This window comes from Oryctolagus cuniculus, chromosome 13 (assembly GCF_964237555.1).
Source record: "Oryctolagus cuniculus chromosome 13, mOryCun1.1, whole genome shotgun sequence".
In the NCBI taxonomy this organism is placed as follows: Eukaryota; Metazoa; Chordata; class Mammalia; order Lagomorpha; family Leporidae; genus Oryctolagus; species Oryctolagus cuniculus.
In genome coordinates this window covers 60,263,002-60,286,706 of record NC_091444.1, presented here as the reverse complement: position 1 = coordinate 60,286,706, position 23,705 = coordinate 60,263,002, and the positions used below count along the sequence as shown (strand labels likewise).

At 38.9% G+C, this 23,705-nt stretch overlaps 1 protein-coding gene across 1 annotated transcript in view; it reads left to right on the top strand.

Moving 5' to 3' along the window:
* The window catches only part of RYR2 (ryanodine receptor 2), a gene marked incomplete at its 5' end in the record, with an annotated part of 557,937 nt that overhangs the window by 161,277 nt on the left and 372,955 nt on the right, over positions 1-23,705 (top strand). The window contains 3 exon segments of the mRNA NM_001082757.1: positions 9,583-9,704; positions 16,721-16,904; positions 19,486-19,621. Of these exon segments, the coding sequence (NP_001076226.1) occupies positions 9,583-9,704; positions 16,721-16,904; positions 19,486-19,621 (442 nt within the window).

Sequence of the window (23,705 nt, the reverse complement as noted above, 5' to 3'; positions counted from 1 at the left end):
TCCTTGGCTCATCTTTTAAGTGGGTTGTTTGTTTGGTTTTTGTTGAGTTTCTTGATTTCTTTGTAGATTCTGGTTATTAATCCTTTATCTGTATCATAGTTTGCAAACATTTTTTTCCCATTCTGTCGGTTGCCTCTTCACTTTCCTGACTGTTTCTTTTGCAGTACAGAAACTTCTCAATTTGTTGTAATCCCAATTGTTTTTTTTTTTTTTAACTTTTTTTTTTTTTGACAGGCAGAGTGGACAGTGAGAGAGAGAGACAGAGAGAAAGGTCTTCCTTTGCCGTTGGTTCACCCTCCAATGGCCGCCGCGGCCGGCGCACTGCGGCCGGCGCACCGTGCTGATCCGATGGCAGGAGCCAGGAGCCAGGTGCTTTTTCCTGGTCTCCCATGGGGTGCAGGGCCCAAGCACTTGGGCCATCCTCCACTGCACTCCCTGGCCACAGCAGAGGGCTGGCCTGGAAGAGGGGCAACCGGGACAGAATCCGGCGCCCCGACCGGGACTAGAACCTGGTGTGCCGGCGCCGCTAGGCGGAGGATTAGCCTAGTGAGCCGCGGCACCGGCCGTAATCCCAATTGTTAATTTTGGCTGTGTCTCCTTGTGCCTCTGTGATCTTTTCCAAGAAATGTTTGCCTGTGCCTATATCTTGCATGGTTTCTCCAATGTTCTCTAATAATTTGATGGTGTCGGGTCATAGATTTAGATCTTTAATCCATGTTGAGTGGATTTTTGTGTAAGGTGTAAGCTAGAGGTCTTGCTTCATGCTTCTACACGTGGAAATCCAGTTTTCCCAGCACCATTTATTGAATAGACTGTCCTTGCTCCAGGACTTGGTTTTAGATACTTGATCAAATGTAAGTTGGCTGTAGATGTTTGGATTGATTTCTGGTGTTTCTATTCTGTTCCATTGGATATCCATCTGTTTCTGTACCAGTACCATGCTGTTTTGATTATAACTGCCCTGTAGTATGTCTTGAAATCTGGTATTGTGATGCCTCCAGCTTTGTTTTTGTTGTACAAAATTGCTTTAGCTATTCGAGGTCTCCTGTGCCTCCATATGAATAGCAGCAATATTTTACAGATCTGAGAAGAATGTCTTTGGTATTTTGATTGGTATCACACTGAATCTATAAATTGCTTTTGGGAGAGTGGACATTTTGATGATATTGATTCTTCCAATCCATGAACATGGAACATTTTTCCATTTTTTGGTATCTTCTTCTATTTCTTTCTTTAAGATTTTGTAATTCTCATCATAGAGATCTTTGACATGCGTGGTTAAGTTTGTTACAAGGTATTTGATTGTTTTTGTGGCTGTTGTGAATGGGACTGATCTTATAAGTTCTTTGTCAGCCATTGCATTGCCTGTGTATACAAAGGCTGTTGATTTTTGTGCATTGATTTTATATTCTGCTACTTTGCCAAACTCTCTGTGTTCCAATAGTCTCTTAGTAGAGTACTTTGGATCCCCTAAGTAAAGAATCATACCATCAGCAAAAAGGGATAATTTGATTTCTTCCTTCCCAATTTGTATCCCTTTAATTTCTTTTTCTTGCCTAATGGCTCTGGCTAAAACTTCCAGAACTATATTGAATAGCAGTGGTGAGAGTGGGCATCCCTGTCTGGTACCAGATCTCAGTGGAAATGCTTCCAACTTTTCCCAATTCAATAGAATACTGGCCATGGGCTTTTCATAGATTGCTTTGATTGTATTGAGGAATGTTCCTTCCAAACCCAGTTTGCTTGGAGTTTTCATCATGAAAGGGTGTTGTATTTTATCGAATGCTTTCTCTGCGTCTATTGAGATAATCATATGGTTTTTCTTCTGCAGTCTGTTAATGTGGTGTATCACATTGATTGATTTGCAAATGTTGACCCATCCCTGCATACCAGGGATAAATCCCACTTGGTCTGGGTGGATGATCTTTCTGATGTGTTGTTGCATTCTATTGGGCAGAATTGTATTGAGGATTTTTGTGTCTATGTTCATCAGGGAAATTGGTCTAATTCTCTTTCTCTGCTGCATCTTTTTCAGGTTTAGGAATTAAGGTGATGCTGGTTTCATAGACAGAATTTGGGAGGATTCCCTCTTTTTCGATTGTTCTGAATAGTTTGAGAAGAGTTGGAGTTAGTACTTCTTTAAATGTCTGGTAGAATTGAGCAGTGAATCCATCTGGTCCTGGGCTTTTCTTTGTTGGGAGGGCCTTTATTACTGTTTCAATTTCTGTCTCAGTTATGGGTCTGTTTAGGTTTCTATGTTTTCCTGGTTCAATTTAGCTAGGTTGCATGTGTCCAGGAATCTGTCCATTTCTGATAGATTCCCAGTTTGCTGTCATACAACTCTTTGTAGTAATTTCTGATGACATTTTTTATTTCTGTGGTGTCTGTTGTTACGTTTCCTTTTTCATCTCTGATTTTATTGATTTGTGTCTTCTCTCTCCTCTTTTTAGTTAGTTGGGCCAATGGTGTGTTAAATTTTGATTATCTTTTCAAAAAAACCAGCTCTTCATTTTGTTGATATTTTGTAATTTTTAATTTAATTCTGTTAATTTCTTCTCTAATTTTAATTATTTGTCCTCTCCTAATAGTTTTTGTTTTGGTTTCCTGTAGTTTTTCTAGATCCTAGAGATGAATTGATAGCTCATTTATTTGGTGCTTTTCCAGTTTCTTGATGTAGGCACCTGTTGCTATAAACTTTCCTCTTAACACTGCTTTGCTGTATCCTGTAAGTTTTGATATGTTCTGTTGTTATCTTCATTTGCTTCCAGAAAGTTTTTAATTTCCTTTTGATTTATCCTATGACCCAGTGTTCATTTAGGAGCTTGTTGTTTAGTCTTCATGTGTTTGCATATGCTCTAGGGGTTCCTGAGTTGCTGATTTCTAGCTTCATTCCATTGTGGTCTGAGATGATGTATGGCATGATTTAGATTCTTTTGAATTTGCTGAGACTTGTTTTATTGTCTAGTATGTGGTCAATCCTAGAGTAGGTTCCATGTACTGCTGAGAAGAATGATTATTCTTTAAGTGTAGGATGAAAAATTTTTTAGATATCTGTTAGATCCATTTGGTCTATAGTGTCGATTAAATCTGCTGTTTCTTTGTTGGTTTTCTGTCTGGTTGATCTGTTCATTGCTGAAAGTGGAGTATTAAAGTTCCCCAATACTAATGTATCGGAATCTAAGTCTCCCTTTAATTTCCTTAACATATCTTTTAAGTAACCCAGTGCCCTGTAATTAGGTGCATATACATTTATAATAGTTACATCTTTTTGTTGAATTAATCACTTAATCATTATATAGTGCCCCTCTTTGTCTCTCCTAACAGTTTGTGTGTTAAAGTTTTTCTGATATTAAGATGGCTACACCAGCTCTTTTTTGGTTTCTGTTGGCATGGAATATCTTTTACAACCTTTCACTTTCAGTTTGCATGCAGATAGGTACATTAATTTAAATATACAAGTCCCTGTATGTATTTGGTATTTGTGAATCATTCCTTATTGTGGGGAGCAACTCGGACTATACTGTTACTGGAATTAAGACTTATTCTATGCATCTGCTCTCCCACTGTGGGGAGCAGCTCGGACTATATTGTTACTGGAATTAAGACTTATTCTATGCATCTGCTCTCCCACAATATGGCGCTGGGAGAGGAGAAAACAGCTTCTACGCAGCTGCCTCCAGTTCAACCAATAAACTGTAGGACCTACTCCTGATTGGAGGAGAGCAGCATACTCGGCGTGTGGGCAGCCGAGTTAGGATTGGCGGAGGAGGACTACAAAGGAGGAGAGAGACGGCATGCACCAGGAACATCTAAGGGGAACATCTAGCTGGAGGAACACCCGTGCAGCCCCCGAGAGACCCGGCCGGCGGTGTGCCGCTCCCCTGCGGAAGTGGGGAATGTGGCCAGGGGGAACTGCCCTTCCACGGAGGTGGAAGGGATAGTAGCCAACCCGGGAAGAACCAGCAGCAAACCCGGGGAGGGCCGAGCAGACAAAAGAACAACGCAGGGTTCAGTGTTGCTCCTCCACGAAGAGGGGGAGCGACATAATGGTGCCGTGACTCGGATATGAAGCCTAGGCAGGGCTTGGTGTCGTTCCTCCACGAAGAGGAGGAGCGACATAATGGTGCCGTGACTCGGATAGGAAACCTAGCTCGGATAGGAAACCTGACTCGGATAGGAAACCTAGGGCAGATAGGAAACTTAGGAGGGAAGAAACGGGAAGAAGTGGAAAATATCGGAGAGAGAGACTAGCAAAGAGCCTAGGTGCCGGAAGAAGCTATTGAAAGCCTAGGCATAGACTCGGATATGGACTGTGGGAAAGAAGTTAGGATTGAAAGCGAAAGTGAAAGCTTTCATAGACTTGGATGCGGACTATGGCGGGGAAGCTAGGAGATTGAAAGCGAAAGTGAAACCTGGAGGAGGCTTGGACTCGGATATGGACTGTGGGAAAGAAGTTAGGATTTAAAGTGAAAGCAAGAAGAAACTTAGACTTAGATACGGACTGCAGGTTGAAAGTGAAAGTGAAACCTAGAAGAAACTTAGACTCGGATACGGACTGTGGGGAGAAGCCAGGAGAAATGAGGGAGGAATATTGTTGGAAGAAAACTTAGGGAAGCATACTGGGTAGAGAAAAATGTTAGGGAGGATGAAGCCGCGAGTGCAGGCCGAGGCGGAAACGTAAGCCACCTTGGAATTCTTCAAGTCACCCCAGGGAGCAAGAGGCGAAGATCTGGAACCAGAGACGTGGGCCGCCAGGTTGGAATTCGCCAGGTTAGTCCGGGGAACTTGGATTGAATACTAGTGGCTGAGACGTAAGCTATGCTGTGTGACTCGCGGAAGCCGCTGCGTGCAGAGAGAGCACGGGGCGTGAATAGATAAGGAACGCGGGGCTGGTGCAAGGCCGTGGTGCGGGTGTGAAGTGCATGGAGACCGCGGAGCGTGCGCGCAGAGCCGGGAACCCGCCGGCGGGGCGAGGCGCCGGGAAGCCGCGCAGAGCCGTGAAGCTGCCGCGGGGCGAGGTGCCGAGAAGCAGCCTCGGGGCGAGCGCCACCGGGAAGCCACAGGGATAAGAGAAACAGAAGTTTAGAAGTAAAAGGAGAGAAATAGGAATGCTGGAAGATAGAAGTAAAATGGGAGAAATAGGAATGCCTGGAGATAGAGAAATAGAGAAATAGAGAGGCCTCCCTACAACACTGCAATGTGAGAGCTTGGATTCGGTCTGCCTGATTAGGGAAGTGGTGAGCACCTGCAGGCGGCTAGCAGCTTATGCACCGCAGGTCACCGAAGACAGGCACATTATCAACACCAATAAGTCACCCCACAACATGGCAATGAGAGAGCTTGGATTCGGTCTGCCTGATTAAGGCGGTAAGCACCAGCAAGCAGCTCGACCAGAGTATGAGCTGCAGGTCACCGAAGATAGGCACGAATCAACACCAATAAGCCTCCCCACAATATGGCAATGAGAAGGCTTGGATTCGGTTTGCCTGATTGTTAGGGCTTGTAAGCCCCTGCAGTCAGAGCAGAGCATGCGCTGCGGGGCACCGAACACAGGCACGCATCAGCGCCTAAAAACCTCCTCACAACATGGCGAAGAGAGGACCTGGATTCGGTTTGCCTGATTGATAGGACTTGTAAGAACCTGTGGCAACTCTAGCAAGCAGAGCAGAGTGTGTGCCGCGGGACACCGAAGACAGGCGCGTATCAACGCCAAAAAATAAAAAGAAAGGGGGATCTGTGGGGAGCAACTCAGACTAGACTAAGTTACTGGAATTAAGACTTATTCTATGCATCTGCTCTCCCACTGTGGGGAGCAGCTCGGACTATATTGTTACTGGAATTAAGACTTATTCTATGCATCTGCTCTCCCACAATATGGCGCTGGGAGAGGAGAAAACAGCTTCTACGCAGCTGCCTCCAGTTCAACCAATAAACTGTAGGACCTACTCCTGATTGGAGGAGAGCAGCGTACTCGGCGTGTGGGCAGCCGAGTTAGGATTGGCGGAGGAGGACTACAAAGGAGGAGAGAGACGGCATGCACCAGGAACATCTAAGGGGAACATCTAGCTGGAGGAACACCCGTGCAGCCCCCGAGAGACCCGGCCGGCGGTGTGCCGCTCCCCTGCGGAAGTGGGGAATGTGGCCAGGGGGAACTGCCCTTCCACGGAGGTGGAAGGGATAGTAGCCAACCCGGGAAGAACCAGCAGCAAACCCGGGGAGGGCCGAGCAGACAAAAGAACAACGCAGGGTTCAGTGTTGCTCCTCCACGAAGAGGGGGAGCGACATAATGGTGCCGTGACTCGGATATGAAGCCTAGGCAGGGCTTGGTGTCGTTCCTCCACGAAGAGGGGGAGCGACACCTTATTTTCTACAGCTGAACCTTACTGATGTAAAACTTATGGAAAATTCAAATACAAGGTAAACAACAATTAGACAAATAGTACAGTGAGTCCCTGTGTATCCATCATTCAGCTTCAACATTGTTTTCTCACTATTGTTTCTATTACATTTCTGTCCCTTTGCCATGCCCCAGTAGATTATTAATGTCTAATTTTTAGTATTTGCAGATGTCATTGAATTGTGCAAATTTAACTGTAGAGTTCTGCCAGTGGGTGTAATGTAGTGACCCCACACACTTCTCTAAACATGGAACATTTCCATTTCCACAGAAATTCCTTCTCAGATTAGTCCTGCTACCTTTGTCCAGGACATTGTTCTTATGATCTTTTCCCACCATAGATTGTTTTTTGTGATGTGGAACCTCAATATAAATGAAATTATACAGCTTGTACTCTTTTGTATGTGGCTTATTTAACCAACATTTCTCTGCTTTGTTCTGTTTGGGACCAAAATACTGAAGAGAAAGAAGGAGAAACAGAAAGCAGGAGATCTCCCATTTACTAGTTCACTTCCCATATGTCAACAACAAACAGGGATGGGTCAGTCTTAAGCCAAGAGCTTGGAATTCCATATGGGTTTCCCATCTGTTTGGTTGGGCTACCTCCTTATTGTGGGGCATCTTCTGCTGCTTTTTCAGGCACATTAGCAGGGAGCTGGATCAGAAGTTTAGTAACCTGGACTTGAACTGGTTCTTACATGGAATGCCAACTTCACAGGCAGCAACTTAACCTATTGTATCACAATGCAGCCCCCATGATGAACGTCTGATTGAAATTTCTTTCTTTTTTTTTAAGATTATTTATTTATTTGAAAATCAGAGTTACATAGATAGAGAAGGAGAGGCAGAGAGAGAGAGAGAGGGAGGGAGGGAGGGAAGTACTCCATCTGCTGGTTCACTCCCCAGCTGGTTACAATGGCCAGAGCTATGCCATCTGAAACCAGGAGCCAGGAACTTCTCCTGGGTCCAGGGGCCCAAGGAACTGGGCCATCTTCTGCTTTCCCAGGCCATAGCAGAGAGCTGGATAGGAAGTGGAGTAGCTGAGACTTGAACTGGCACCCATATGGGATGCTGGCTCTGCAGGCAGCAGCTTTACCTGCTATGCCACAGCACTGGCCCCATGAAATTTATTTCTATCTTTACAAAAATATGTGACTACAAGTTAACATTTCAAACAATATTTCTTCCATAGCCATACATCATTGTCAACTTTTAATAAAAAATGTGAGAAAAATGTAATGCCTAATGAGAGCTTTCAGAAAGTAATGTGAGTTAAGAATATTGTTTTAATTCTTTCTTTTTTTATGATTCATGAAATCTATTGACTTTTTTAGTTATAGAAGAAATAATCTAATTAAAATCTCTACTTTGTACTGAATACTGCTTCTAGAATTGCCCACTCTATTGGACCCTTGTGGGTAGACTTCAGTGTGGCCATGACATAGGAGGATGTCCCCAATCTTGACCTCTTAATTTTTCTGAACTTCCCACGTAGCTGATGTCTTCAGGGCTTTTTATTTTTCAAGAAAGGCATGTCGGTGGTATACGTCACAAATTTTTACATATTTTAAAAATGACTTTCTGTTGCCATTTCATATAAATAAAACTTGGGTACTTGAAATGTCTCAGTCATTTATAGTTTTTATATGGTTCTTAGATGTAATATTTATGTTTTGTTGTAGAAATAAATACTTCCTGGTTATAGAATGATGTTCATATCCATGAGGTATTAAAAAATCAGTTTTATATCACATAAGCTTTTTTGAAAAACCAGCTGAAGAACTCACATTTATGAAATGCATCTGGAACCAAGGGCTTGTCATCTAAACATAACTATATGTTTTTGAAATTGAGAGAAGTATTGCTCAGCCACATCCTGGGTTTCCATTGTTGTGCCATTTTCATTTGCTGGTTTCTTTCTCAGTAATATGGCTAGTTCCTTTTCTCTGGGCAGGCCATCTTTCTGCTGAGTGTGCTCATCAATGACTGTCTCCACCTTCTGCTTCTCAAGTGTGTTTCTATACCACTCGTTTTGACGTTTTTAAAAGTGCTGTTCTATTTTTAAACCCTTTCAGTGCCTTTGGAATTTTAGTTTTCTTGTGGATTTTGTTATTATTATCTCACCTTTTTATCTTAGCTCACTGTTATTTCGTCTCTTCTGGTTGCTAATTCATCTCAGGGTATTTTCTCATTGTGAATTTTCACTCCAAGTTTGGTAGATGTCATAACTTCTTGCATCTTAAATACAGTTGATATTGTTTTCATATTAAAGTAGTCTCTAATTTTACTTGATTTAACTATGCAAAAAATAAGCAGTGATTGCTGAATTTTAACAATTAAAGGACATAAAACCCATGTTTTAGGGGTTGGTGCTATGGTGTAGTGTGTAAAACCTCCGCTTGCAGTGCTGGCATCCCATATGGACACTGGGTTGCCCACATCCCATGTTGAGTGTCTAGATTCTGTACCACCTTCTCTTCTGCTTGAGCTTGTTGCATAGTCACACCTAGGGAGGCAGCAGGTGATGGCTCAAGTGTTTGGATCTCTGTCATCCATGTGGGAGACCTGGTTTGAATTCCTAGCTTCTGGCTTTGGCCTGGCACAGCTCTGTCTTCTGCAGGCATTTGAAGAGTAAACTGATAGATGGGTGATATCTCTCTGTCTTTCTCTTTGCCATTCAAATAAATAAATAAGGAAATGTTTTCTCTTTCCTGTTATACTTTCAGTGAGTTAAAATATATTAAAATGTAATAAAAATATGAAAAGTGAGAGAGATTAATTAGTACACACACACTCCTTACAATACAAGCATCATTTAGAAGCATCATTTAGTGCTTTTTGATTAAGCAGCAGTCTGTGTTCAAAATTACTACATCACTTGTATGCCAATGTGATGTTTTCTTACTACTTTGTTCACAGTATGCCTTGGCTATGGATCATTCATTGAACATAGATCTCATTTGTTTTGCTCAATTCAGTACATTTATTGAATCATTCTTCAAAACTATAACTGAATGAATTTGTATTAAATACCTAGTTTGTGTGGGAACCTGTTCATATAATTTTATCTGAACACAATGGGTACCTATCTTTTTCTTTGTTTTACTGTTATCCTCACCTTTAGGAGTACACATCTTCTGAAAAGAGATATTGGAAATAATGGCATCATTTCTGTCTTCAAACAGGCCATTATGCACCATGAAGGCCACATGGATGATGGTTTAAATTTATCTAGATCTCAGCATGAAGAATCACGCACAGCACGAGTCATCCGGAGCACAGTCTTCCTTTTCAATAGATTTATAAGGTACTTTTTCTTTTGGTATTGTGCTTGTTTGATATTTTATTTTCATTTCCTTGTTGGATTTATAAACAGACATTTCTAAAATATAGCACAGTCATAAGTATCAGACTGTTTGGTTGGTCAACAGAACTTAAGAATGATGTTAATTAAACAATTTCATGTTTTTTTAATTAACTTCTAAAAAAGGAATATGATTTTAGAAATTTTATGTATAGCTTGTAATTGGAAACTACATGTCCATATGCTGGGTCTATTTAATTCCATTTTATATTGAGGCTAATAATCCTCAAAACTTGAATTTCAAGTTGTATAAAAACAATGAAATTATTCTTGCATTAACAAAGTTTTCCTCTTAATATTGGAAACAATGACATACACGCAAAGAAAACTTGTTAAAGTGTTTTTTGTTAATATTATAGCAGTATAAATCTGCACTGTGATGGATTTATGTTACTTAAAATTTTGCAAGTTCAATGGAGAAAATTTATGTTATGTAATTTAATATAATTGTATGTATATTATACTCACATATAGTATTTACTTACAAATTTATAACAGTGCATATACAATATAAAAGTTTAGAACAGTAAATATGGTTGATATATAAAAATACATTTCTTAAACAAGAAATAATAAATATATATATTATTATTTTGCTGGAGAATTGTGAAAATGGATATGTTTCATATTTGTTAACCCCATTTCATCACTCTTTTTGTTTTGTAATTTCCCCTGTTATTTGATAATGTTTCTATTAGGCTGTTATGAGATTTGGTTATATTAGAAATATTAATTTCATGTCATCATATGTAAATTTCAAATATTTTTCCCAACGTAGTGGTTTGGAAAAGAATTTTACAGTATTTTTCATAGTAGTTAAAACAAGAGATTTTTTTGGTTCTCTAACATATAAAAAGACCTTCCCCATCTAAGATTACACTAACATTCAGTTATATATTTTCTGTTTCTTTTATAAACCATCCCACTCTATGTGTGTGGTTGTGTAAGCAAAGGCTGTGCAGAACATTCATTTGCATCATTTCCTAAGCACTTATACTATTTCTCTGTTTCATCTACTTTGTGTGATATTAACACAGCTACTCTAGCTCTTCGTTTTTCTTTGATACTGGCTTTGTTTGTCTTTATGAATTATCTTAATTTTATCTCTTTTTGTCCTTAAATTGTATTAGGCAATATGTAGTTATAGATAAGCTATATTAAGCAATTTGTGATGTTCTTGTATTTAAGCAGTATACATAGTTAATTATTGCTTTTTTATCCAATTAGATAATCACTGTTTTTAATTGTGTTTATTTCCATTGATATATTAGGTTTAACAATGCCATTTTATTGTTGGTTTTATACTAGGGTACTTCAAAAAGTTCAAATTAAAACATAAATTTGTTTTGATGCAAAAACTTTTGAAATCCATGTATAGATTTTTCTTTGCTTTTTTTTAATGGGCAAAAGATTAATGACTTTTTTTAATATATGTTTTTGTTTATTTGAGAGGCAGAGTTACAGACAGAGAAAGGAACACAGAGAGAAAGGTCTTCCATCCACTGGTTCACTCCCCAAATGGCTGCAGTGGCTGAAGCTGGGCAGATCTAAAACCACGAGCCAGGAGCTTCTAGGTCCCCCGACGTGGATGCAGGGGCCCAAGCCCTTGGGCCATCATCTGCTGCTTTCCCAGGCATTTTACCAAGGAGCCAGATTGGAAGTGGAGCAGCTGGGACTGAAACTAGCACCCATATGGAATGCTGGTTTCACAGCTGGAGGCTTAACCTGCTATGCCACAATGCCATCCCAATGTATAGATTTTATAGCACACATTTTCCATGAACCTTTAAAAGATCCCTTGTATTTGACCTAACTGCATTTGTCCATTTTCCTTCTTTGAGTTTGAATGTTTTCTATGACTTCATATTATCTCCATTGTTGACTTATTAGCTATAACTATTCATTTTTTATTTCAGTGCTTGCTTGAGGCTTGTAGCATCCATCTTTAACTTCCCAGTCTACCTTTTACGTTTTTTTTTTTTTTTTTTTTTTTATCACTTTACAAGTAGTATAAGAACATTGTGGTAGTAATCTTACCTTCTAGTGCTGGTACTGTTTTTGTCGTATATTTTACTTGTATAGATTTTATAAGCTCCATTTTGCATTTTTATCCTTTCTCTATGAATAGCCAATTGATTTTAAATAATTTTAAGTAATAATAAGCACACATTACCAATTCAGGTGTTTTTTTATTCCTTTCGTGGGATTCCTTGTTCCTTTAAAAATAATTTCCTTCTTCTTGAAGGACTTCTTTTAGCATATTTTTAAGGTGGGACAAAAGAATGGAATTCTGTCAGATCTATATATCTGAAAATATCATTATTTTGCCTTCATTTCAAATGATGTTTTTGATGGGCATAACAGTCAAGGATGACAGTTTGGAGAGTTGATTTTTCTACTTTTGATGATTATATTTTTTGCTTCTTTTCATGCCAGGGCATTTCTGACTAGTTGTCCTCATTATGAATTTCTTAGGTGCTGGATATTTTTGTATTCCTGCAAGTACTCTTCAGATTTTTTTTTTCTGCAGTGCATTTAAGTTACTTGGAAATAGTATAATTCTTTTGGGTCTGGCTTTTAATATTTTTTTTTTTTTTTGCTTTTTTGGTAGGCAAAGCAGTGTTTACTCTGTGGCTAATTTGTTGTCTACTACTGAGGCAAGATCCTCTGTGCAGTCTAACAAAAGCCAAGTGAATCATGAGATTTTCCATATTGGCTAGTGGACACAGGCATTATTTCAGTTCCTGTCTGCAGGCCAGTTATTGTTTCCTTTAATCTTACAAGAGGTTCTGTGCCCTCATTCTGGTAGATTTCTCACATGATGGGCTGGCTAGCATTCTGCTGTATATTTGAGGATATCTACTTTAGATTCTCTTTTATTTTGCTTTTCCTCTGTGGTACTGTGTCTGTGTGCTAGCTTCCTCAAGTGGTCCATTTGCTTAGCAGTGTCCTTCAACTCAGAGAGTTCTGCATATCACATCTGCCCTGCATTCTCTAAGTGCTCGCCTGGTCTGGAAATTCTTCAAGGCAGCACACTTGGAGTTGTAGGGCTCACTTTGTTTGTTTCTCATCTGTCAGGAATTCCTTTATTCTTTAGAATTCATTTATTCTATAGAATGTCCTTTATTCTTTGATATCCATTGTCCTATAAGAGATGTTTTATTTTTATACCTATATATTTGCCAGTTTTTGGATTGTTTTAGAAGAGAGGGTAAAACCTGTTGCTGTCACTTTATTTTGGCAATGCTTATTTACAGATGAGAGTCGTTTCATTTAGCAGATGTAGTCTAGGGTCTCTTTGCTAATTTTGCATTGATATTTTTTCTCTTTTAGATTTCCTTCTCATTACAAGTCTATCAGACATATCCCATCTTTTCCTGAGTTATCCAGTATCCACTTTTTTAAAAAGATTTATTTTTATTTGAAAGACAGAGTTAGAGAGAGGTAGAGTCAGAGACAGAGAGAGAGAGGGAGAGGGAGAGAGGTCTTCAATCTGCTGATTCACTCCCCAAGTGGCCACAGCAGCTGGACCTGAACCTATCTGAAGTCAGGAGCCAGAAGCTTCTTCCAGGTCTCCCATGTGTGTGCAGGGGTCCAAGTACTTGGGCCATCTTCTATGGCTTTCTCAGGCCATAGCAGAGAGCTGGAAGAGGATAAGCCAGGACTAGAACCAGTGCCTGTATGGGTTGCCAGGGCTTCAGGCCTGGGCTTTAACCCACTGCTGCATAGTGCAGCCCCATCTAATATCTAATTTTAGCACTGTCTCTCTCCGGTGTGAATTCTTAGCAAATGCCATGGTTGAACACAAAACTCTGTTTCCTTCTCTTATATTTAACTGACCATATCACACATATATCTTTTAAATTAAAAATTTAATTAAACTTTGATCTTATTGCCCCCTTTCTGTTCTGGTATATTTGCCCTTAGATATATTTAACTCCAACAACAGTCATGTTTATATATTTATATATAATATATATATATTTATATATAAATGAATTTATAAAGTGAATTTTACTTATATCTCATTATATAGCCTTTTAGAAGCCCTGAATTTATATAATTCCCTAATATATTCAGACACATTTTAGCTGTTAAAAATTTATTAACAATAATTTTATATATTTATGGGCTCCAGTATGACATCACACTACACATATATGTTGTATACTTATCAAAACAGGGTCATCAACTTTCTCCTTCTTTTGACCTTGAAAGAAACTTGTAGCTTCTTTGTTCTATTTGTTCATAAAATGTATGCAGGTTATTGTGAACATTAGTCTCCTTACAGTGATGTATAACACTGTAAATATATATATATATATATATATATAAAAAACACTGTAAATATTTTTTAAGACTAGGGAACAAAAAGAAGTCGAAAAGAGCCAAATCAAGATTGGAAAATAAGTGTTTCATGATTTCTGTGGAAAATCTCACTGGACTTGTTTGATGAGAATGAGCAGGAGCATTGTTCTGATGGAGAAGAACTCCCTCAGGAGTCTTCCCCAGGCATCTTTCTGCTAAAGCTTTGGCTCACTTTCTCAAGACACTCTCTTAATAAGCAGGTGCTATCATTCTTTGACTCCACAGGAAGTCACCTAGCAAAAATGCCTTGAGCAGCCCAATAACCTGTTGCCTTCTCTTTTGCTCTTGACCGTCTGCTTTTGCTTCGGATAGACCATGTGTACCACTTGATAGCCATTGCTTTCCTCAGTGCAGCTATTTCTATCAAGCATCAATGATTTTAGTATTCTTCCAGCCAAATTTACCATAAATTTGATGTTTATTCATGTTTGATGTGTGTTCAATTTTAACAGATTTCATGTTGCTCTATGGAGGCTCTTTTTAAACTATCTTATCCTTTTTAGTGCCTTAATCTAGATTCCGATCAGATGTTACAATAAAGTAGTACAATTTATTTTAATGAATGAACATATTTTGATGAATAAACTTTGGTGAAACCCATTTACAATTTTTATATAATATGCGTTTTCCATGATTTTTTTGAGGATCCTGTGTGTGTATGTATTTGAGAAAGAGGAGGAGGGAGACTTTTTTCCCCTAGAGACATTCATGAATACAATGTTCTTGAAGTAAATGAGAGAAGGGAGGAGTCTGTGTTTCCTATGCAGTAATATGGTTTAGTTTTTAAATTATAAATTATAGAGATGAAATTCACCCTTTAATTTTTGCTCTAACAATATGATTCTGCCACACTGGGTTTTCTGAATTATTTTTTCCTCTTTTTTTTGGTCCTAAGTGAATTAAGATAATAAATGCCTTTTCATTAGATCAAAGCTCTAAAATTAGCATAATTAAATACTTTTAGAATTTTCCATGACATTTATTCTGACAAAACAGCTCTTAGAATGGAATTGAATGGTTAAATTTCTGAAGACTGATGTGTTTATTTCAACTTCATAACCTAACAACTGGCTTCACTGTTATTTTTCCTGTAGATTTGAAGATGCAGGTATACTTGAATCACTTTTGAATTTCATTCAGTTTGGTGTGATGAACATTGAGTTTGAATTTTTTATATGTGATTTGACTAAAGTTAATGGGATAAAGTGTTTAGAAAAGACATACTTCATTGCATATGAATTTTCATTTTAAAGTAAGGAAATTACTATTTGGAAAAATCATTTCTGTTAGCTTTTGGGCAGAGATGAACATAGGGAATAGATGAATTGATGAACTCTAATGCTATAACTGATAAGGAATTTGAGGTGAAAACATTGCATTAGCTGGCACAGTCTTCTATTTCTGCTGCTTAATAAAGGTGAATCCAAGTATTCCAAAATTATTAGTGAATTTTGTGTAAATAATAATGCATTTTAAATATTGTTTTGAGCATTATAAAGTCAAATCCAGTCTAATTCTCTTTAGTAAATTTTTATTTATTTTTATTTATTTGAAGAGCCAAGTGGCACAGAACCAGAAGGATGGAGACAGAGATTCTCTGTCTACTGGTCATTCCCCAAATGCCCGCAATATCTGGGGCTTGGGACTCAATCTGCATCTCCATGTGGGTGGCAGGGGGCAAGTACCTGATCCATCATCCTCTGCCTCCCATGATGTCACCAGGAGAAAGCTGGAATCAAAAGTGCAGCAAACCAAGGTTGCTCTGATATGGGATGCAGGCATCCCAAGTGGCATCCTAACCACTATGGCAAACACTCATCCTCAACTAAGACTTTTATTGTCTTTTGAAACATAAATTCCAGTGTATCAGAAAAGTAGTTAAAAACATTACTTTGGAACAAAATATTACCATCCATTGTTGCTGATGCAGAGAGCAGGCATGGAAGTACAGTAAGTTAGCTATTGCATTTTTCATGACTAATAAATTAACACATTTACATTCATAATATGTTTTCCCTCAAAGGCTAGAAAGCATATCATCATGTAGTTTCTTAATGTAGTTTTAAAATTTGTGTATTTCAGATAATAGAGCATTTAGAATATTTTGTTTAGTAGTTAGTAACCAAATTTTCTAGATAATTTATTTTTAACTGGCAGAAAATAAACAAATGGTAAGCTAGTGTGAATGATAGCAAAACTTAATAAACTCTTTTCGAAAAGTCAACTAATAGCAAGCAAAGCTCAGAGTTGTGGATCTGGAACAGTGCAGCTGAAACCTGAAAGTGTGCAATGTTTGATAGTGACAAGCAGTTGGTTTCGAAGTAGTTAGAGTTTTGGTTTTGTAGGCATTGATTCCTTGGTCTAATAGGTTTTTCTCTACGTGAATGGCTCCAGACACTGATTTTATAACATAACATTATACATACATTACATGATACACGGGTTCTGATATGAATGTATTCATTATTGCTGCCTGAGGAAAAGCCAAATCTGTCTTGTATGTCTCTTTTAAAGTGCAGTCATGTATAGATGTAAAATCTAATAAAGTTGTGACTCATGGACATAAAAGTAATACTGGCTATTGCTCTTAGGGGCCTTGATGCTCTCAGCAAGAAAGCGAAGGCTTCCTCAGTAGATTTACCCATTGAGTCGGTGAGTCTGAGTCTGCAGGACCTGATCGGCTACTTCCACCCCCCGGATGAACACTTGGAGCATGAGGACAAGCAGAACAGACTGCGGGCCCTGAAGAACAGGCAGAACCTCTTCGAGGAAGAGGTGAGGCTCTACCAGTGCTCCTCTCTTTTTTACCCTTACATGGAGGGAGAACAAGCCCTCCGTGGGGCAAATTCTCCATTTGACGTCTTTGCATTTTCAGGTGTAGGTGAGCATCTGCACCTGGACCAAGGGAAATAGGCCTTGTGTGGCATCTGGAAATTGGTTTTATTTCTCTTCAATAAGTGTTAATCTTAAAAGATACAACTTTCCTTTTTCTCATTGACTGTTCAGCCCTCACAGGGTCATTTTGAAGTGCTATGGATTGTTTCATGTTGGTTACATAAATACAGAACCTTGAAATACATAAATGACATCATGAAGGTTTTCAAACTATTCAGTAGCTTCCTGTGAGCTCCCTGGAAATACCCCGGGATCCACAGGGAACTTTGTGTTGGGGATGAAGGCTACCTTTGGAGGCTGGGCTCCAGGCCACCTTGGTGGACAGAACACCCCACCCTTACCTTCATATATGTTACATATATGTTACATTGCTATGCCTGATTTTCTTTCACCCCAAGGCCTGGTGCCAAAATGAGCTTGCATGCCACACTTTATAAACAGAATGACAGAGGGACCAAGTCATATGTCTGATGTCCTGATGCTGTTGTTGGAGCTTGGGCCGTGCTGTCAGGAGTTGCATTGTGAGCTACTGAGGGTCCATGGGCTACATCAAACAAGCTCAGCAGGAGTTGCAGTTCTTTTCAACGCTCCTTATATGGAGAAGAATGAATTTTTCTGAGTGAAACTATCTTTGTAAAAGTGTCTAAGAAAAAGATTGCAGGGCACTGCTGAATTCCCAGAATCTCTAAATCTGTATTTTAGTACTAAAGCTGTTTTCTAATACCTTTGAAAATGACCTTAATGTTTAGAGGAGTTTTTCACCATGTATATGATAGAAATAACCTTTTCAGAGACCAGAATGACCTGAAAGCAAAGAGCTGTCAATATGAGCCGGTAGTAATGACAATTTGGAGTAGTTTATTAGGATCATGTCATTCCATATTGAACTGTTTACCATATTTAATTAATTTCTAGAAGAAGGAATTAGTAAAATCGGACTATGAAAATTTAAGATATCGTTGTAGATTAGTTTTTTCTTTCAGTTTCTTAGATAATCTGGATGAGGAAGAAACCTAGAAATGTTCTTAAACTCATCCATCGTGTCTCTTAAATTCTTTCTGTGATTTGTTGAGTTATCCAGATCTTTATTGTTCTTCCTGTTACATGCTTTACTTCATTTTGACAACTTTGATCTAGCAATGATAATTAAAGCATAATGTCAAATTTAGGTCACACTTCTCAACATTCCTTTTATTTTTATTAGTATAAATAGAATAAATTTCATGTATTTGATAGATACAATTCTAAGAAGATAGCCAAACTTCCCTTCCTCCCTCTGTGTGTCCCTCAATCTGCCCTCCTTCCTTTATTTTTTTCCTTTAATTTTTGCATTAACATAATTTCGGTTTACTATATAATCACAGGCTTAATGCACCACTCACCATAACAGTCAACAAGTAAAAATGGAAAGACCCCTGTTCCACAGGATAGTAGACAAGAACTAAAAACAATCATCAAATCATAAGGTGTTAGTTCATTCTCGGGATTTTTTTATTTACTTTTTGTCTTTTCATGAGTTTTATTTCCTATGTGCTGCTTATCACGGAGCAGCAGGTCCGATAGAGCTCCTCAGGGCCAGCCTGGGGAGCTCAGGGGCCGAGTGGGATGATGAGTGTCGGCGGCAAAGGAACCACACCAGAGTCGGGAGATCAGTCAATTCCCAGGGTGCAGCCGGGTTCTCAACTTTATTGGGAGGGGAAGAGCTTTTATAGACACAGAAAGGGGGCTGTCCAGGGCACAAGGGAACCGAGCCAACCAGCTGAAAGGTAAGGCAGGACAAGAGCCAGGCACGCCCTCAAGGGCCAATCACAGCCAAGGACACATACTGTCCATGAATACGGAAGTCTCCTGTCAGGTTAGGTACCTCCCCTGGGGATCCATCTTAGATTGTTGGAAATGCTGAGTCACTGGGATGCGGAAGTGCGGCAAACTCCAGCAAAGGCTTAGCGGCCTTGTGGAGCAAAGGCTTAGTGGCCTTGTGGAGCAAAGGCTTAGCAACTTTGTTTCCTTTTTGATAGGAGCCCCCCCCCCCCCCCCCCCGCCCTGCACCTATGGATTTAGTTTAGTATAATAATGCCTGCCTGCTTGTAGGCTTACTTATCAATAAAAATGTGTAGTTATACTGAGAATCACATAAGAATAGAATACCATGTATGACTCTTTCAGTTAGTCTAAGGATTTAAACCTTGCATATAAAAGTATTAAGTGATTGTTTTATATTATTTTTCTGTTGATGTTTGAGAATAGCACTCAGTACCTAAAATTCATTTGGATTATTTGAAGAGGGTTTCAGTTCACATATGGATGTGTTTCTTCCTGTCCTCTGAATACATTATTTCCATTTTCCTTTGTAATTAACAGGCTTACTTTAAGTGAGACATATTGTTCTAATCATTTAATACTTTTTGTCTGTAAGCAGAATTATAGGTTATGATGGTGATTTTTTTCTTAAACCTTGCAGGGAATGATCAACCTCGTGCTTGAGTGCATAGACCGACTGCATGTCTACAGCAGTGCAGCTCACTTTGCCGATGTCGCCGGGAGAGAAGCGGGGGAATCTTGGAAATCCATTCTGAATTCTCTATATGAGTTGTTGGGTAAGAACTGCCATTGGGTTTCTAAGGTGGTGGAGTCTGGCCTATGTAAAGTGATCTCATGTTAGTTACAGTAATTCTATAACATGCTTCCTAATCAATATTTAAATTTTTTAATTTTGTTGAATTAAATCCAGTGATGTTTAGTATGTAAGTCCATCTCTAAGTGAGAAAGGTAACCGGAGCAGTAGATTTTCCTTTGTTAAATTCAGAGTGTGGTTTTGGCAACTTGAGGGTAGTGTATTTAGATATGTATTAAGTATTTCCTTTTTAGTCCTCCAGTTAATCCCACAAAGCCCTCTTTCCTCATCCCCATCACATCTAGCACCTGTTTCTGTGTCTTCTCCTGTCTTTATAAGACCTGCATTTGGCAACTTCTAGGTATGCTTGATATTTAGTAAGCAGCACATGCAGTGGTTTATACTGCATTCCTGTTGGCTCCATGTGCTCTTAGGTCCTTAATATTTGGGCCTGAGCTATTTTAGTAGCCTCTACTTGTCTCTTGTTAAGAACAGTAAAGGATCTGAAATTGTTCCTTATTTGCAGGCTAACAAATTATACTGCAATCAGGGCAAAGAGGTACAGTTTATTATGCAATGCATTGACTATAGCCAGAATGTGAGCATTTTTATGACAATTCCCTGAGCTGCAATTTTCATAGGACAATTTGAAAGGAACAGATGATACCTGCACATGCAACAGATAGTGTTACAGAAGCTCTGAGTTTCAAGAGACTGTGTGGGTTACAGTGCTCGTTTAGGCTTCCTGTTCTTTGCTCTTGAAGGGAGATGCAATTTCCTTCCAAGGCTGCTTGCTGCAAACATCTTTGAAAAGATAATCCTGAACAAATGCTTCCAGTGCCTTGTTTGCAAGATGTGCCAGCACCCATGGGTAGTGGCCTTTGTCTCCACTTTCGCCTTCACCTCTAAACCCTCATTTTCATCCTGTGTGTTGCAGTTACTCATCACTTTCCTGCTTAGACCCTTGTCCTATTTCACCATCATTCTCGAAAGTAATGTTCAACTTGCTTCACCTGATATGTGAGCCCCCCCCCTCCCCCGCTAACCCTTCCAGCTTTGTGTTTTCACTCCTTTTACTCCTGGTTTTATTCAACCCATATCACAGTTTTCTGAACATCTCATACATGCTAATATCTCTGTGATATTTTCTTACAGTCATCTCTTTCAAAGTCCCTATATTCTTCAAGATCTGGTTCCTATATTTCTATCTTTTGGTTGCTCTTGATATTCTTCACAATTCTTAAACACAAGTAAACCCTTTTCTCTTTTTTTGACTCTTAGTGTTTACCAGTGTTAATAGCACTTATCTTATTTAGTTATGTATGTTACTGATTACAAAAAAAAGAACAGCACCTTTCTGATTTTTAATTTTTTTAACCTAAAAACATTTTATTTAAGGTAACAAACTTCATATATTTCATACATGCAAAGTTAGGAATATAGTGACTCTTCCCACTCTATCATCCCTCCTGCCTGCACTCCTACCCTTATTCCTCCTCTCTCTCCTATTTTAAAATATTTTTTTTACAAAATATTTATTTCACAAAATAAAAGATTGTAAAAATTCTTAATTTTTACAATAGTCTATTTTCAATTAACTATATATACACTAGATTAACCTGACACTAAGTAAACAGCACAACAAACTGTATGGAAAAAAATGTTCTTCAACAATTGAGACAAGGGCTGTTCAAAATCATCACATCTCAAAGTGTCTATTTAACTTCTAAGGATTACCTTTTAGGTACTCTATGAGTTACCACCCATCAGGGAAACATGTGATATTTGTCCTTTTGGGACTGGCTTATTTCACTAAGTTTAAGTGTTTCCAGTTGCATCCATTTTGTTTCTGATTTTTAAATCTCTGTTATTTAACTTAATGTCTGGCACATAGTAGACACACAATAAATGTGTACTAAATAAATGGCTGGGTCCTGATAGAATAGAAAAGGTACCCAGAAAAATAGAACAGATACAGAAAAAATAGAAAAGGTACAGAAAAAAAGATAATGCATTTTAATATGAATTAAGGGTAGTAAAATATTTGATAATTTGCTATAATCTAATAGAACTTCATTAAAAATTTGAGTCATATTATTTAGCTAATAAAACTCTTATGTCTTCTAGAATTTTTAATACGTTTCAATTAAATGGGCTATTTGATATGCTGTTACAATTAAACACATGTAATTTTGGCATTTTAGACTAAAAGGTACACGTGGCTAGCATTTATGTTAACAGGGCCAGGGAAGTTGAGGCTTTATAGGAATCTAGATTCATCATTTTACCCATAATAATCATCAGTGTCAGGATTTTGTGATGCCACAGTTCTTTGAAAGTATGGAAGCTATAGCACCGGAGTCATGAATCTAGCGGAGATTGAAGTATGGTAGTGTTTTTAACACCACAGTGTAACTTCTCCACTTGATATGACACCAGAAGAATTCCTTAGACAAATTATATGAGAGAGGATGTTCATATACGTATGCTTCAGGTTAGAATGGGTTCTATACAGGGAACATTGTTATAACAGGTAAGTCTAGATAATATGCACCTTATTTATACTTTCTTTTTTAAAATTTGTATTTATTTGAGAGGCAGAGTTATGGGGTAGGATTTGGGGGGAGAGATAGCGAAAGGTCTTCCTTCCGCTGATTCACTCCCTAAATGGCTGCAACGGCAGGAGCTGCACCAATCTGTAGCAAGGAGCCGGGTGCTTCTTCTGGGTCTCCCATACTGGTGCAGAGGCCCAAGGACTTGGGCCATCTTCCACTGCTTTCCTAGGCCATTAGCAGAGAGGTGGATCAGAAGAGGAGCAGCCAGGATACGAACCATCACCCAGATGGGATGCTGGTGCTGTAGGTGGAAGCTTAGCCTACTATGCCACAGTGCCTGCCCCTATAATTTCATATTATATAGTCTGAAAGTGTTGTTTCCTTCAACATGCCATATACTCAGTTATCTATGTGTAATAAAAATAAGCAGAGAGAATTATGAGCGTATTGATTTTTTTGTAATCCCAGAAAAAGTTCATTACAGCCAAGTTGACACTTTAGCTTTATCCTTCTGAGCTACTTCTCCCTCAAGCCTATACACTCCATAAATCCACAGAGTTACTTGGGAATTTAATTCATTTTACAGCGTATTGCAATAGCATTCAAATACTCTATAAAATGCTGGAGGCTTGATGGGTGTGAGCACAGCTCCTTACCATAATTAGTTTTGTGGTTTGACTTTACTGCAGCATGGCTAGAAATGTGATTTGAAGATAGATGACCTATTCAAATAGAAAGAGAAGTCATTGTTGTAGGTGGTAAGATGTACCTACCTGGCTGTGTTCAGTTGAAGATAACAGAATACTCACATTAAAAGTAGCTTCAGCAGCAAAGGGGATTCACAGCCTTACACAACGGGTTGGGTTTGGCTCAATGTCTACCCAAGTGCTTTCTGATGTCTCCACCCTGCCTTCCTTGGAGCTGGCTTCCTCCAAAGCTGGCTTCCCTTTATGGTAGCAGCTGGCTGCGGCCAGTTCCTAGTGCTGACATAGAAGTGAAAGAGGACTGCTAATGGAAGTTATCTCTCAGAAAAGACCGTGCAATTTCTCTAAATCTCTCAGCAAACCACTCCTCACAGCTCATGAGCTCATTAGCTCAAACTGTGACTACAACCATTCCCAGACCAGTCATTCTGGCATTGGGGAGAGGAAATTTACCAATACTGGCTTTGACTGATCAGAAACCAATTCCTGAGAAGGGAATCAAGCCCGGACTGCTTAGCTCATCCAGAGAGTGTGACAGGAGATGATGAGGATGAAGCTCAAGTGGACATAACAAATGTTAACTCAGATGCTATGAGTTGAGTTCTAATTGGAATGCTTTTTTCCACTAGCTAGACATTCAGTGAAAGTTTGTTGAATTACTTAATAAATGCTTTACAGAGGATCCCATGGATACCCATGTTGTGGTAGACTTGGCCATCAGTTCACTTTATTCAAAAATAGAAGAATTATTACTCCTCTTCTCTGAGGTTTTTCTCTTGAAAAACTGAAGCCTAACCTTTGATCTGTC